General features: G+C 46.5%; 1 protein-coding gene across 3 annotated transcripts; it reads right to left on the bottom strand.

Annotated features, from left to right (window-relative positions):
• Nucleotides 1-206: 206 nt before the first annotated feature.
• On the bottom strand, nt 207-9,706 carry ogfr (opioid growth factor receptor). 3 transcript variants are annotated; one of them, XM_077018936.1, is made up of 7 exons: nt 9,115-9,706; nt 7,726-7,794; nt 4,602-4,683; nt 4,436-4,514; nt 4,010-4,076; nt 3,543-3,691; nt 207-3,347 (listed from the first exon to the last, which is right to left on the bottom strand). In XM_077018936.1, the coding sequence occupies exons 1-7, from the start codon at nt 9,238-9,240 to the stop codon at nt 2,327-2,329; spliced, it is 1,593 nt and encodes a 530-aa protein (XP_076875051.1). In that variant the 5' UTR covers nt 9,241-9,706; the 3' UTR covers nt 207-2,326. The 3 variants fall into 3 exon arrangements, with proteins under 3 accessions (XP_076875051.1, XP_076875053.1, XP_076875054.1); XM_077018938.1 differs by lacking the exon at nt 9,115-9,706 and adding an exon at nt 8,477-9,079; XM_077018939.1 differs by lacking the exon at nt 9,115-9,706 and adding an exon at nt 8,195-8,441.
• Nucleotides 9,707-14,645: the final 4,939 nt, after the last annotated feature.

The raw sequence follows: 14,645 nt of genomic DNA, 5'->3' as shown, positions 1-14,645 counted from the left end.
TGCCTGCGTGACCAGAACTACGCAGTGGTTTTATTTCAGTGACCTTGTACTTTTCACAATCACAGTAGATTTAATCTAATCTGAAAAATTATCTGACAAAGTAACTTTACAACCTGCAATGCCGACAGATCCGTCACCCAACCCAGGGATCTGCTCTCAGGTTTCAATTTTAACTGACCAAATCACTTCAGAAACTTCCAAATCTCTTATTTATTTGTTTATTTTCTTATTTGAGAGAAATATGCAACTGTTTAACAGACAAAGCAGACCAAGATTAGATATGGAGTCTTCAAAAATGCCTCAAGTTAAACGATTAGGTACTAGCTATTGAAAACACAAACAGCCCTCAACATTACACATCTGTAAAACACTGAGACACACCAAAGAACCAGCACACACCACACATCCTCTTCTACGTAGCTAAATTCAAGTTTTTTCAGTGAATTATTGAACTGGATTGGTGGGGAAAGGGATTGGAACACAGGTGACCCAGCACAGCCAACAAAACACTCATCACATCTCCATGAGTATATAACATTAGAAAACACAACACAACAAAATAATACTGAGCATGGCTCTTCAGAGTCTTCATTTATTATGTGACTTGGTAGCTGGTCACAAAACATTCAGTCACAAGCATCTTGCTAGGAAAGAAAAAGCAAAACGAATTCATACAATCAAACCAGTTCCTTCGTGGCACAACTCTGCCCATTATAAGACACTTTTCGTTTAAGCAGTGCATTAAAGTTGAGAGAGCACAAAAGCCTGAACACCTTCATACTGCATTTAGCAGACTGCCCAGTCCAGCACAGTATATCCAACATACTGGCGTCTTACATGAGCGACCAAAATGACGGCGAAAAACAGACCGGTGCTGTGCAGGAGCAGTCACTGAATCTATCTGAGGTGCGTGATGTGTTTAAACTGGCAGGAAGAACTGGAGCAGACATATCGGTGACCAGTGGGTCCAAAAGGCATCGGACAGAACTGAACAAGGGCCCAGAGATGAAAAACAAGAAAGCAGAAAACCAAAAGACAGTCTGGTGAGAACCTGGTTCTGAACAACGGACAAGAAACCCCACTGACCACGGACCCAAAAACGCCAAGAAGCAGGCGAACCACCAGGTTCCCAGACCCGATTATGACAAAGCCACAGCTACAAAGCGTTTCCAGTGCGGATCCACCATGTAAACCAAGCCCAGGGGTTTGGTGTGTACACCAGCTACACCAACACAGCTAAACTAACCCCCCTAACAACGGTAATCAGCAATGTGTACACTGAGCCATTAAATCACCCAATATGTCCATTAAAATTATTTAATCCACCATTAAATCACCCAAGCTGGATGTCTAAAGGACAGTTAGTGTAGTCTTGGACAAACCAGTCATGCGAGTCACCAAGACTTCATTTCAGTCTTAGTTTAGGGCTCATCTTTGGTGTGGGAAGCCAACTTTCGTAAAGAGGAAGAGCATAAAGGGTGAAGTAGGAAATCCTTTCTAGTCTGAGCTTAGACTCTATACGGGTCTGACAAACTCAGCCTTATAGTCTTCATTTTCTGGTGTAATATAGTATACTATGGTATATTTGTATTTCAGTGCAAACGAAAGCGTGGCGAGGTGCAGGTGGTGGTCCTTCTGTGACAGCAGTGAGGAGTCCTGGCTTCTCTCTCGTATTCAGCAGAACGAGCTCACCAGTCTGCTTTCACAGGCTTTGGAGAACTTCCTGTTTGATTTACACTCACTAATCTGGATAAAGACACATTCTGTGCACACACTCCATAAACAGAGTTGAGTCTCATTGGTCTTTCACAGAAATTATACTAGACTGATCTTCCCACACAGTAAATGTGAGCACTTCTGTTTCATATGAAAACACCTGATCCAACGGTAAAAAAAAAAAAAAAAGGAAAAAAAAAAAAGAAAAAAAATCCCCTTATCAAACTGCGCCTGCTCTGTCAGAGTTGGCCAGGTCAGAGGTCATCAAGCATCATGGATGAAGTTCCCAAAGACAACACGACACTGAGGATCCAGACCACGTTAATGTTCCTCACCAAAATAATTTAATGACTCAAAGGTGGTGGATTGTAAAGAGGGGCAAGCAGAAATGTTAGGACCACACGTACCCTTTAGGATGGTGATGTTTACATCTAAAACATACAAAAAACAAACAAACAAAACAGCTAAATTCTCCCACCCAAGAATGTACTTTTATTTTGTTTGTGCATATTTCGGCACATGATCACATTTTTCGCTCCCTCACTGGTGTTCATCTGCAGACGTTTACTCATACGGCCTCGTCCACAGGCTGCTCAGTTCTGCCACGCTCTTACGGACTTCCTCTTCCTGCTGTGCTCGGCTCCGTGTCCATGAGCTCCACGCCATCGCCACCGCCGCTGTGCTTGTCCGAGACCACCTCCCCATGGCCCTGCGGCGAGCCACCACTCACCCCGGAAGTCTCTGCATGGTCAGGAAGAGCTACCACGCCAGCCGCCTCGGTCCTGGGGAGCGTTTCTGCCCGTTGGCTTTGTGAGGAGCAGGGCGGGACGTGTTTGGGGCTCTCCACCGCAGCCTGCACTGACGCCACGTTGTTGTCCGTCACGTTCACGCTCTCGTCTGGCGTGCTGGAAAGGTTCGGCGAACGGTCGCTCTCTGGCCCGCCGTGCCCCTTGGTCTCGGTGGAGTCTTCCCCCGGGCCGAGCGGCACCACCGACTGGAGGTCAGCTGGGTCTTTGTCTGGCGCCGTCTGACTGGTCTTGTTCTCCTCTTCATTCCCATCCTGGTTTTTAGCCATACTGGATTCAGTACTACTGGAGTGTTCCATCTCTCCATTGTCAACACTAGTGCTGTTGTTGAGTGTCACCGGATCCACAGGAGAACCCACCAGGTTTGGTTCAGGATCCACCGAGGTGCCTTCAAGCTGTTTTTCTAAGTCGACACTCATGGGGTCGTCATCACTCTCTTTTTGGGGCTCAACGCTCTTGCCGTCTCTCTCCATAACGTGCGGCCGGCCCTCGTCCGTCATGGCCGCTTGCCCGTTACCCACGGAGGAGTCCTGCTTCTTCTCCGCCTTCTTCTTGAAGCGTTTTTGCACTCTCCTGGGGCACCACACGAACTTGTCTTTTGGCTCGAAGTGCTGGAAGGCGTAGCGGATCAACTTCCTGCGTTCTCGCTTGTCTCGCACGGCAAACAGGAAGTAGTCGAGGACACTACGCTTCACGCTACTCAGGTTCTTCCGGACCAGCGTCTCCTCCAGGAAGAAACGCACCAGTGGCGGCTGGAAGTGCTCGAATCCCAGCTCGCCCAAACACTTCAGCATCCGGGTGATCCGCAGGTTGTTGTGCATATTCCTGCCCAACAACACCAGAACAGGAAAATCAGTTAATCTCATCACACATCTGCAGTAGCAGATAACATGTACAGCTAAACCAGCATGCGAGGAGCTTTTTCTTCCTGGCTGGTATAAACGTATCCCATCATTCTGTGTAAATGAGACGTGTGGTCCAGGGAGAGCGGTACCAGGCCGGGAGTGGCGTGCGACTCACCGCTCCAGGTTGGCGAAGCGCTCTCTCCAGTTCTCCGCACGCTTGACCTCCCCAGTGTCACGGCTCAGCAGCTGGACGCCGTAGAACCCCAACATGAGGTCATACGAGTCCACCAGTCGTGTTCTGGCCTCGTCACTATCACGGAACGCCTGCAGACAAACATGGAAAAATCACAAAATCGACACGGACACAAGAAAAGTATCGCGCATGCGCGTACACACACACACACACACACACACACACACACACACACACACACACAACCTGAATACACACAGTCCATACTATTAACCCCCTCCCATTGTTCAAGGATCTGACACAAACCTCACAGAACCTCACATCTGTGCAATCCTTATGGCTGGAGACTCACAAAGATGTTCAGGTTCGAATTCATGCTGGACTTTAACACCAGGCATCTGAATGTTGGAAGTGTTTGGGAAGGTGTTCAGCAAAGTTCAAATTCTCACCTGGATCTCCTTCTTGGTGAGTTCTGTAGCCATGTAATTGACCCCAGGCTCACGCAGAGGGAACAGCCTGTGTGATGCAAAAGTAGTTACCATGAGAACAGTGTTAATGTAGTGTGAGTCTATAAGCCATCTCCACATTTGTAACATCACCATGGACTTTTGCTGATAACGAAAACAGAAGTTCTAAACAAGAAATGATACAACCAGTAAGGTGGGATAAAAAAAAAAATACAGCACACCACACAGCTGTGAAAATCTCACAAATTCAAATATTGGAATTGAAATATGCATTTGAGTTCAGTACCAGTCTGCAAGTTTGGGGTAAATGCTGGACCAGGCAGTGGGAACCACAGACTTTTATTTTGAAACTCTTTTCAATCCATCTCTGGTCAGTGCCTTGCAAAACACACACACAACTTGTCTCACCACTGAATGTAGGAGTGCACCCGTTCCAGCCTCTTGTAGTCCGTTCTCCACTCACTGTGAAATGTCTCAATCGATACATCTGAAACCCAAAAGTGCAGGCTGTGAGCTGGCGTCCGAACAGGCCTGTGTCTGAAACCAGAGGCTACAACCCTAACAGCAGACATACCGTCGGGAGAGGACTTGATTTCATTTAAGTAGAATTTCAAATTAGGCATTCGTTCCTCTGGGCATTCCTCGTCAGTGAGATTCTGAGGGCAAAGTATACAAACAGAACTCAGAAACCAGATCACCTTTAAAAAGACAAGTAAAAAAGTTGACCTTCAAAAAGAACAGCAAACAACAGTTCTCCTTCAAAAAAGACCAGACTGGCTGAGCTGGATTAGCGTACCTTACAGACACGGTAACTTACTAGATAGCCATGTCTGTAATCCCCTACAGACATAGGGACTTACTGGATATCCATGTCTGTAGTTCCCTACACACATGGTGACTTACTGGATAGCCGTGTCTGTAATCCCCTACAGACATGGTGACTTACTAGATAGCTGTGTCTGTAATCCCCTACAGACATGGTGACTTACTAGATAGCTGTGTCTGTAATCCCCTACAGACATGGTGACTTACTAGATAGCTGTGTCTGTAATCCCCTACAGACATGGTGACTTACTAGATAGCTGTGTCTGTAATCCCATACAGACATGGTGACTTACTAGATAGCTGTGTCTGTAATCCCCTACAGACATGGTGACTTACTAGATAGCTGTGTCTGTAATCCCCTACAGACATGGTGACTTACTAGATAGCTGTGTCTGTAATCCCCTACAGACATGGTGACTTACTAGATAGCTGTGTCTGTAATCCCCTACAGACATGGTGACTTACTAGATATCCGTGTCTGTAATCCCCTACAGACATGGTGACTTACTAGATATCCGTGTCTGTAATCCCCTACAGACATGGTGACTTACTAGATAGCTGTGTCTGTAATCCCCTACAGACATGGTGACTTACTGGATAGCTGTGTCTGTAATCCCCTACAGACATGGTGACTTACTAGATAGCTGTGTCTGTAATCCCCTACAGACATGGTGACTTACTAGATAGCTGTGTCTGTAATCCCCTACAGTCATGGCTACTTACTAGATAGCTGTGTCTGTAATCCCCTACAGACATGGTGACTTACTAGATAGCTGTGTCTGTAATCCCCTACAGACATGGTGACTTACTAGATAGCTGTGTCTGTAATCCCCTACAGACATGGTGACTTACTAGATAGCTGTGTCTGTAATCCCCTACAGTCATGGCTACTTACTAGATAGCTGTGTCTGTAATCCCCTACAGACATGGTGACTTACTAGATAGCTGTGTCTGTAATCCCCTACAGACATGGTGACTTACTAGATAGCTGTGTCTGTAATCCCCTACAGACATGGTTACTTACTGGATAGCTGTGTCTGTAATCCCCTACAGACATGGTGACTTACTAGATAGCTGTGTCTGTAATCCCCCACAGACATGGTGACTTACTAGATAGCTGTGTCTGTAATCCCCCACAGACATGGTGACTTATTAGATAGCTGTGTCTGTAATCCCCCACAGACATGGTGACTTACTAGATAGCTGTGTCTGTAATCCCCTACAGACATGGTGACTTACTAGATAGCTGTGTCTGTAATCCCCTACAGACATGGTGACTTACTAGATAGCTGTGTCTGTAATCCCCTACAGACATGGTGACTTACTAGATAGCTGTGTCTGTAATCCCCTACAGACATGGTGACTTACTAGATAGCTGTGTCTGTAATCCCCTACAGACATGGTGACTTACTAGATAGCTGTGTCTGTAATCCCCTACAGACATGGTGACTTACTAGATAGCTGTGTCTGTAATCCCCTACAGACATGGTGACTTACTAGATAGCTGTGTCTGTAATCCCCTACAGACATGGTGACTTACTAGATAGCTGTGTCTGTAATCCCCTACAGACATGGTGACTTACTAGATAGCTGTGTCTGTAATCCCCTACAGACATGGTGACTTACTAGATATCCGTGTCTGTAATCCCCTACAGACATGGTGACTTACTAGATATCCGTGTCTGTAATCCCCTACAGACATGGTGACTTACTAGATAGCTGTGTCTGTAATCCCCTACAGACATGGTGACTTACTGGATAGCTGTGTCTGTAATCCCCTACAGACATGGTGACTTACTAGATAGCTGTGTCTGTAATCCCCTACAGACATGGTGACTTACTAGATAGCTGTGTCTGTAATCCCCTACAGTCATGGCTACTTACTAGATAGCTGTGTCTGTAATCCCCTACAGACATGGTGACTTACTAGATAGCTGTGTCTGTAATCCCCTACAGACATGGTGACTTACTGGATAGCTGTGTCTGTAATCCCCTACAGACATGGTGACTTACTAGATAGCTGTGTCTGTAATCCCCCACAGACATGGTGACTTACTGGATAGCTGTGTCTGTAATCCCCTACAGACATGGTGACTTACTAGATATCCGTGTCTGTAATCCCCTACAGTCATGGCTACTTACTAGATAGCTGTGTCTGTAATCCCCTACAGACATGGTGACTTACTAGATAGCTGTGTCTGTAATCCCCTACAGACATGGTGACTTACTGGATAGCTGTGTCTGTAATCCCCTACAGACATGGTGACTTACTAGATAGCTGTGTCTGTAATCCCCCACAGACATGGTGACTTACTGGATAGCTGTGTCTGTAATCCCCTACAGACATGGTGACTTACTAGATAGCTGTGTCTGTAATCCCCCACAGACATGGTGACTTACTAGATAGCTGTGTCTGTAATCCCCTACAGACATGGTGACTTATTAGATAGCTGTGTCTGTAATCCCCCACAGACATGGTGACATACTAGATAGCTGTGTCTGTAATCCCCCACAGACATGGTGACTTACTAGATAGCTGTGTCTGTAATCCCCCACAGACATGGTGACTTACTAGATAGCTGTGTCTGTAATCCCCCACAGACATGGTGACTTACTAGATAGCTGTGTCTGTAATCCCCCACAGACATGGTGACTTACTAGATAGCTGTGTCTGTAATCCCCTACAGACATGGTGACTTACTAGATAGCTGTGTCTGTAATCCCCTACAGACATGGTGACTTACTAGATAGCTGTGTCTGTAATCCCCCACAGACATGGTGACTTACTAGATAGCTGTGTCTGTAATCCCCCACAGACATGGTGACTTACTAGATAGCTGTGTCTGTAATCCCCCACAGACATGGTGACTTACTGGATATCCGTGTCTGTAGTTTTGCATGTCTTTGGCTGCACGAAGATTTCTGGATGATGAATTGGACCACTGAGGAAAAAGGAAGAAACCAGTTAGGAGAGATCAGTTAACAATCACAGCGGGAATTACCCAAAAGGAAAAACAAAACAAAAACATATAAACAAACAACGCTTAGAAATAAAACTACCAGATTCAATAACAACTAAATCACATTCATGCATCATCTAAGATATGATAATGCTCTGAAGTAATACTGAATGTGTATGTTAGACTTCAGAATCAGTATTAATTTGGTCTAATATCTGGTAATGACTGGAAGGAGGATCTTGTGTCCTTCCTCGTTCAGCACGACCAAGAGCCTCCTGTCTGCCCAACACCCCGCAGTCTGTCTGCTGCCCCAGATTTTACTGCTTTTCCCTTCTACAGGGGGCAGAAAAGGACACGAGGAACGTAAACCGCTCCTGCTCACCAGGACAGCTACTTTTGTCTTTTAGTCCAACCTTCATGTCTTTTGGATGTGTACGCTCATCAACTTTAATAAGAATAAATGTATGCAACACAGGTGATGGAAGCGTTCCCTCGTGTGTAAGTAAAGCAGCACACTGGCATGTGAATGCACCGGGTCTGTATCATCACACATTACACTGCAGTAAATTCAACCACAACCCCACCACCCCGGACGGTTACATCCACCCCATAGCATGACTGCACCGAGACGTTTACAATCCACTGGCCTATTCTTCCAGTATACCTGATGTCAGAGAATGAGACATCTTTGGTCATGTACTGAACCAAACGCCAAACGGGACTCACGACCCCACACACTACAATTCTGCTCCAGAAACGGAGGACGGAACCGCTGACGTTCACGTCGGGCTGGAAGTGTCGCCGTCACACTTGTTTTTAGTGCCGTCGGGGAGACGAAAATATCTAATCTGTAAAATGGGAATGCAAAAAATAATTCTCCCATGAAACCAAAACGGTATTTGCCCCCCCCGATTGCCAAACGCTCCGAGATGTTCCGTTCAAACGGAAGCTGGTACCGTCCGCGCTAGCCAGGTCCGCGTGTTAGCTGGTTAGCCCAAACCCTGCGATGCTAGGAACATCTAAAAGCATCTCAGGATTTGGTTTATTGGACTATTGTTTCTTCACCCGAGCTAAGCGTCTGATAATCGAGCCACGTGACGGTGCAGCCGGTGGGTCAGCGGCTCCGGTACCGCGCTGCAGCGGAAGCGGCGCCACGTTAGCCCGCGAGCTCGCCGGTGCTGCAGTATCTGCACTAAACTACACTAAACACTCGGGACAAGAACCTCTCCACCATCTAACTCATAACGAGAGCCCGAGCCAATAACGGGAGCGCTCCGTGAGGTTCGGACCGGCGGCACGTACAAATCCAGCCCTCGCTTTCTTGTTCTTGTCCTGGCTCGAGCGCCGCGCGCCGTTTCCTCCCGGTTCGTCTCCGTCGCTCTCGGTGTCCCAGGTGGAGTCGTACTCGCACACCAAGTCATCCTCCATCCTCAAACGCACAGAGCTCGGTCCAAACGCGTGCAGTTAACCGGGGAGGTTAAGCGCGGTCCCGGAGCACCGCCATCGGCGCGTGGCGCGCGGGGAGAGTGCGGCGCGAGCCTACGTGGGCCCGCCGGTAGCGCGCGAGCTAACCGGCTACGTGAAGCAGCGACAGCCACACTGACCGTAATCCCGACCACTAATTCCAAAATAAAACTAGATTTCCCCCCCGTCCACCTGCGATCTAACGTTAGTGTTGGGCTGCGTGGGCGGATTAGGGACGCAGAGCCCAGATCACGTCCTCATAATCCCGAAAATGTTTGTGTAATCTCAGCAGGAGTCCCACGTAAAGCAGTTTGCATTTCCTTCCTGGTGGTGTAACGACCTCTAATAAATGCCCAGCACCACAGTCAGGCGCTTATGCCACGAGGCCCGGCTACGATCCATATTCGAGTGTAAAATAATAAAGATATGCGGATTACACTTGGAAATGGGCCAGTAACGGTACGACATGAATTAATAAGTAACGTAATCTCTCCTCTTGCAGCCCAGGTGTTTTATGTTGATAATTCAAATGATTTACCGAAAGGCATAATAGCAGTTATAATGTCTTTCAGTAAGTCATTTGAATTATCGACATTCGGAATATTAATTTTTTTCTACCGAGATAAAAGTATTGATTTTTTTTATAACTGCGTGGGGAATTCAAACATTATTCTCAGAAAACATATTTCCTGGGTATTGTAAAACAATTCTGCCCTGCCACCCTTTAGCCAAAATATTTGACGAACATGCAAGCAGTGTAAAAAGAGACGGCGTAGCTGTTTCACAACGGTTTAATGTTGCTAATGATCAACGTAAGACAAGCGGTCCACTATATAACCATTACGTGTAAGGCCTCCCACTCCCCTGGGTCTATTTACTCCTCTGCACTTCTCTGTATGCTGTAGATAGTGATGCATGTCCACCTCAGGTGATCACTACGGTACCTGATTACGGCGCAGAATGAATAGGCATATTACCCATACAACAAAACTATCAGTGGGTGTTTTATTATTTTCATTCTTAACGCACACAGTTACCAGAGGACATAGTGTCACTGAACTGTTTTAACTCTTGCATTTGTATATTTGAATCTGGTATATTACAATTATATACAAAGTAACGTTCTGTAAGAGCTATATTTTCTGCATTTTTGTGCATTAGAGACACATTTGAGACAAAATTCACAAAAATACTAGTAGAATATGCAGAATGTTTTTTTTTTTTTTAGAAAAATGTTTTTCACTGAGGATTCAGACAGGTGATGGTGGAAACTGATAGCAGGCCTTACTCAGAGTCCTGTAAATGTAGTAGACCTTTCTCAAAGTCCTGTAAATGTAAAAGGCCTTAGTCACAGTCCTGTAAATGTGACAGTCCTCAGTTCTGTGGTTGGCAGTAGGTCTTATTTGCTCAGTGGTCTGAAAACTGATAGAAAGTCTCACACGTTGTCCTGTCTTGCTACCATTGACAGGACACTGTGAGTAGTGGTAGGGGCCCTCTCAGAGTCCTGCTTATGTCATGTGGCTCATGCAGGTCTTCTGTCCTGAAGGCTTGATCAGATGTGTGCAGGTTTTAGTAGGTTTTAGTCATTGATTGGAGGCTCTAACCTGGCACACTAAGGCTGATCTGCACATGCTGTTAGTACACTGAGTGCCTCACCTGGTTCCCTGTCAGTTAAGGCTGGACACACGGGACACTGATATCATCAAAATTATGATATCATCAAGCCCATATAAGACCTGATGTGCTTTTCTCTGTCTTCTGTTTTTTTGAGCTATCCAGATTCTTCAGGGATTTCTGGGTGTTGTCATGCTACGTCCATTTTGAAGGGCCATAACTTACACTCACTGTCCACTTTTCCACGTTTACAATGAATGAGTCACAGAAACTGCAGTTCTTACCATTCAAATCTGAAGCTTCACTTTTGCAAAGTTGTGGTCGTCACGGTGGGTATAACCACTGGATGACCTCATCACTCACTTCTGCTCAGACAATGAACAATTGACCACCACTACAGAAAGCAGACAATTGTTTTTGTAACGTTAATAATAAATTGCTAATGTCTGGATTTGGACAGGAGAAAGAGATACTAATGGAGCTGGCTGACAGCCAAGTGTTCCTAAAGCTGTGGGACTGTACTAATGCTCTGAACGCTTGCCAGCGTTTGGCTGATCATGGTGCTGGTCTTCTCATGACCCCTTCTACTGACAAACCAGTGAGACTGAATGGCACAGTTTCCATGGTGCTGATTTAGCCAATCCCTTGCAAGATAGTTCATATGTTATTTGCTCAATATCCTACCAGACAACCTGCATATTATCAAATCTGTGCTTCATCTGAGGTAAATGCAGAGTATTGCAGAGCAATTAGCTGCCCCTCTTCCCCTCTCGAGGGCACAAACAGCACCGGGCCGCCCCAGAGCAGCAGTGCAGAACCAGTGGACTGGGTTTGGGTTCACCCCGCTAGCCCTCTGCACCGCCGTGTGTCCGTGTAATGGCCAAGTCAAGCACTAACCCTAACACCAACCCTTTTATTCTGGTGACGTTAATTGGATGGCCAAGCACCGTGTCTGTGTGTCTCACGCATGCATCTCACCAGCAGTGGATAAAAATAGCACCTTTCACCAAGGGGAATGTGATGTTGAACAGCCCCCCTGCATTGGGTTGCTATTTTTGGCTGTGGTTACTGTGGTAACTGTGGGGGGATGGGTGGACTGTTGATTTTAACTTCACTGCAGCTGGGTATCTTCGCCAGCGCTCTCTGCTATGACTGATGCTGAATTAGCACACTCTAACCATCAGAGTCCTTCCTGTAATGTCTGTCCATGTCTGCTCTTCTAAGGCAGAGGGCTAGTGACGTAGTGGATTCGTTTATCAGGGTGTATTTATGTGCATATAAAATGCACCTTAAAACATAAGTGTCCCTGCTGACAGTGTGGGTCCCTGCGGTCTGTTAGTGTTTCGTTCATTTATTAGCGTGATTCATTTAAAGCCTTCTTGTGTCACCTGTTTTAATTTGTACTAAAAATATGGACTACTGACAATCATTAATTTCTTTAAAAGCAAACAAGCTAACATCTGTCATGCCAGCCAGAATTCAGTGCAGGACCTGTGGTTTTGTAATGAGACTAAAGCTGCCTCTGAAGGTTCTGCAGACACTCAGATATGTCCTTTCATCTAGCGGAGGCTGACTGGCACTGTCATCTGTCAGAGTGGCACTTTTCTGTTGGTAATTTGTCATTTCATTTGGTAAACAATATATTTTTTTGACTCTAAGAACATGGAGCCATTATGTTAAAGAGGTAAACCAGCTGACAAATTGCTCTTGCATTTCTTATCTGATGTCTTACAGTTGGTGTCACTGGTATCAGAACAAGATCTCTTTCTGCGTGAACCCGTTAAGGTACGCAGCCTCTGAAACACCTTGGGAAGAGTTTAGAGGGACGGCTTTGACCTGTTGGATGCATGTAATGTTTTGTTTACTTGGTGATTTAATGACATTTTAGGTTCATTATAATGACATTGCTTGATGGGGTCGCTGTATGCCTCGGGGTCATAATCGGCGGTTTTCCAAAAGCACCATGACAACAAGAGTATTCTTCCCCTCCCTCCCCTCCCCTCCCTGTGTATCACCATGCCGACTGATCTGGGCTGGTGAGCAGATCTGTGGGTGGTGTGCTGAGGCCTGTCTCTCAGTCCTGTGTGCTGTAGACACACCAAACCAAGCACTCACTGGAACTTCGCTGAGTGAACATTGCAGATAGCCTTCTCAATGAGCGTTAGGATGAGGTATGGCTGGAGTGTGTGTGTGTGTGTGCGGTGCAGAGACAGAGTGTGAGGGAGCAGGGAGCTGGAGATATCTGGAGGCAGCAGGTGAATGTTGTGGGTGCTTTTAGCATTACTGTAGCCTGTAGATCTTTGAGAGGAGCTTACTGCTTATACGCACGCTCACACAGACACACAGTTTTCCTGAATACCACCACATCAGAACACAAAAGATAATATGTGTTCACATAACAATCCCCAATATTGCATTATGTGTGTCCTCTTACATTATGTTTGTTGTCTTACAATATGTGTGTTCTCTTACATTATGTGTCCTCTTACATTATGTGTGTCCTCTACAATTGTGTGTGTTGTCTTACATTATGTGTCCTCTTACTGTATGTGTGTTGTCTTACATTATGTGTTTTCTCTCACTCGTGCAGACATGTGCAGAATGTTTTTTACACACACTGAACTGTCCAAAAGTCCTATACAGATCATGACATGCTCATGGTCAATCCTGCAGGAGCTGAGACTGGACCATCGTATTAACACATTAATGATACAGCACTCTACACCATCAGGCCTACATCAACTCTCTTTGAGAAGTTCAGTTCACAGCACACCAACATAAATGACAATGATTTGTGGTGCATGTGATGTAGATACAGTAGAGTCTTAGAGGGTGTGTAGATGTGTGTTGACTAAACCCCTGCTTCTCAGGACCCAGCTCCTGCAGGACTTCAACTGCCCCTGCAGGACTTCAACTGCCCCTGCAGGACGTCAACTGCCCCTGCAGGACGTCAACTGCCCCTGCAGGACTACAACTTCCGGGCTTGACTCAGAGCTGGACCTGCTGGAGATCAATGAACACATGCACTTTAATCTTTAGAATGGAAGCAATGCTTAATCTGGCAGTACAGACACTCACCCCACCCTGCTACAGACACTCACCTCACCCTGCTACAGACACTCACCCCACCCTGCTACAGACACTCACCTCACCCTGCTACAGACACTCACCCCACCCTGCTACAGACACTCACCTCAACCTGCTACAGACACTTTCTCCCAACTTACTGTTACAGACACCCCCCACCACCACCAGTGTATTGAATAGACACTATAGCTCTACAGTTTATACTCACCTCAACCTGCTACAGACACTCACCCCACCCTGCTACAGACACTCACCTCACCCTGCTACAGACACTCACCTCACCCTGCTACAGACACTCACCCCACCCTGCTACAGACACTCACCTCACCCTGCTACAGACACTCACCTCACCCTGCTACAGACACTCACCCCACCCTGCTACAGACACTCACCTCACCCTGCTACAGACACTCACCTCACCCTGCTACAGACACTCACCCCACCCTGCTACAGACACTCACCCCACCCTGCTACCGACACTCACCCCCATCCTGCTACAGACATTCACCCCATCCTGCTACAGACACTCACCCCCATCCTGCTACAGACACTCACCCCACCCTGCTACAGACACTCACCTCACCCTGCTACAGACACTCACCCCACCCTGCTACAGACACTCACCTCAACCTGCTACCGACACTCACCCCCATCCTGCTACAGACACT

Source organism: Brachyhypopomus gauderio, chromosome 10 (genome assembly GCF_052324685.1).
Source record: "Brachyhypopomus gauderio isolate BG-103 chromosome 10, BGAUD_0.2, whole genome shotgun sequence".
Taxonomy (NCBI): Eukaryota; Metazoa; Chordata; class Actinopteri; order Gymnotiformes; family Hypopomidae; genus Brachyhypopomus; species Brachyhypopomus gauderio.
This window is presented reverse-complemented; position numbering and strand designations above follow the sequence as displayed.

What these genes read in the sequence shown, in the direction of transcription:
- ogfr (XM_077018936.1), bottom strand. Translation starts at nt 9,240, where the DNA reads ATGGAGGATGACTTGGTGTGCGAGTACGACTCCACCTGGGACACCGAG. An exon ending in ACTACAGACACGGATATCCA is followed by an intron (nt 4,684 to 7,725) that starts GTAAGTCACCAT and finishes CTTTGCCCTCAG; the next exon opens with AATCTCACTGACGAGGAATG. An exon ending in GTGCACTCCTACATTCAGTG is followed by an intron (nt 4,077 to 4,435) that starts GTGAGACAAGTT and finishes TGCATCACACAG; the next exon opens with GCTGTTCCCTCTGCGTGAGC.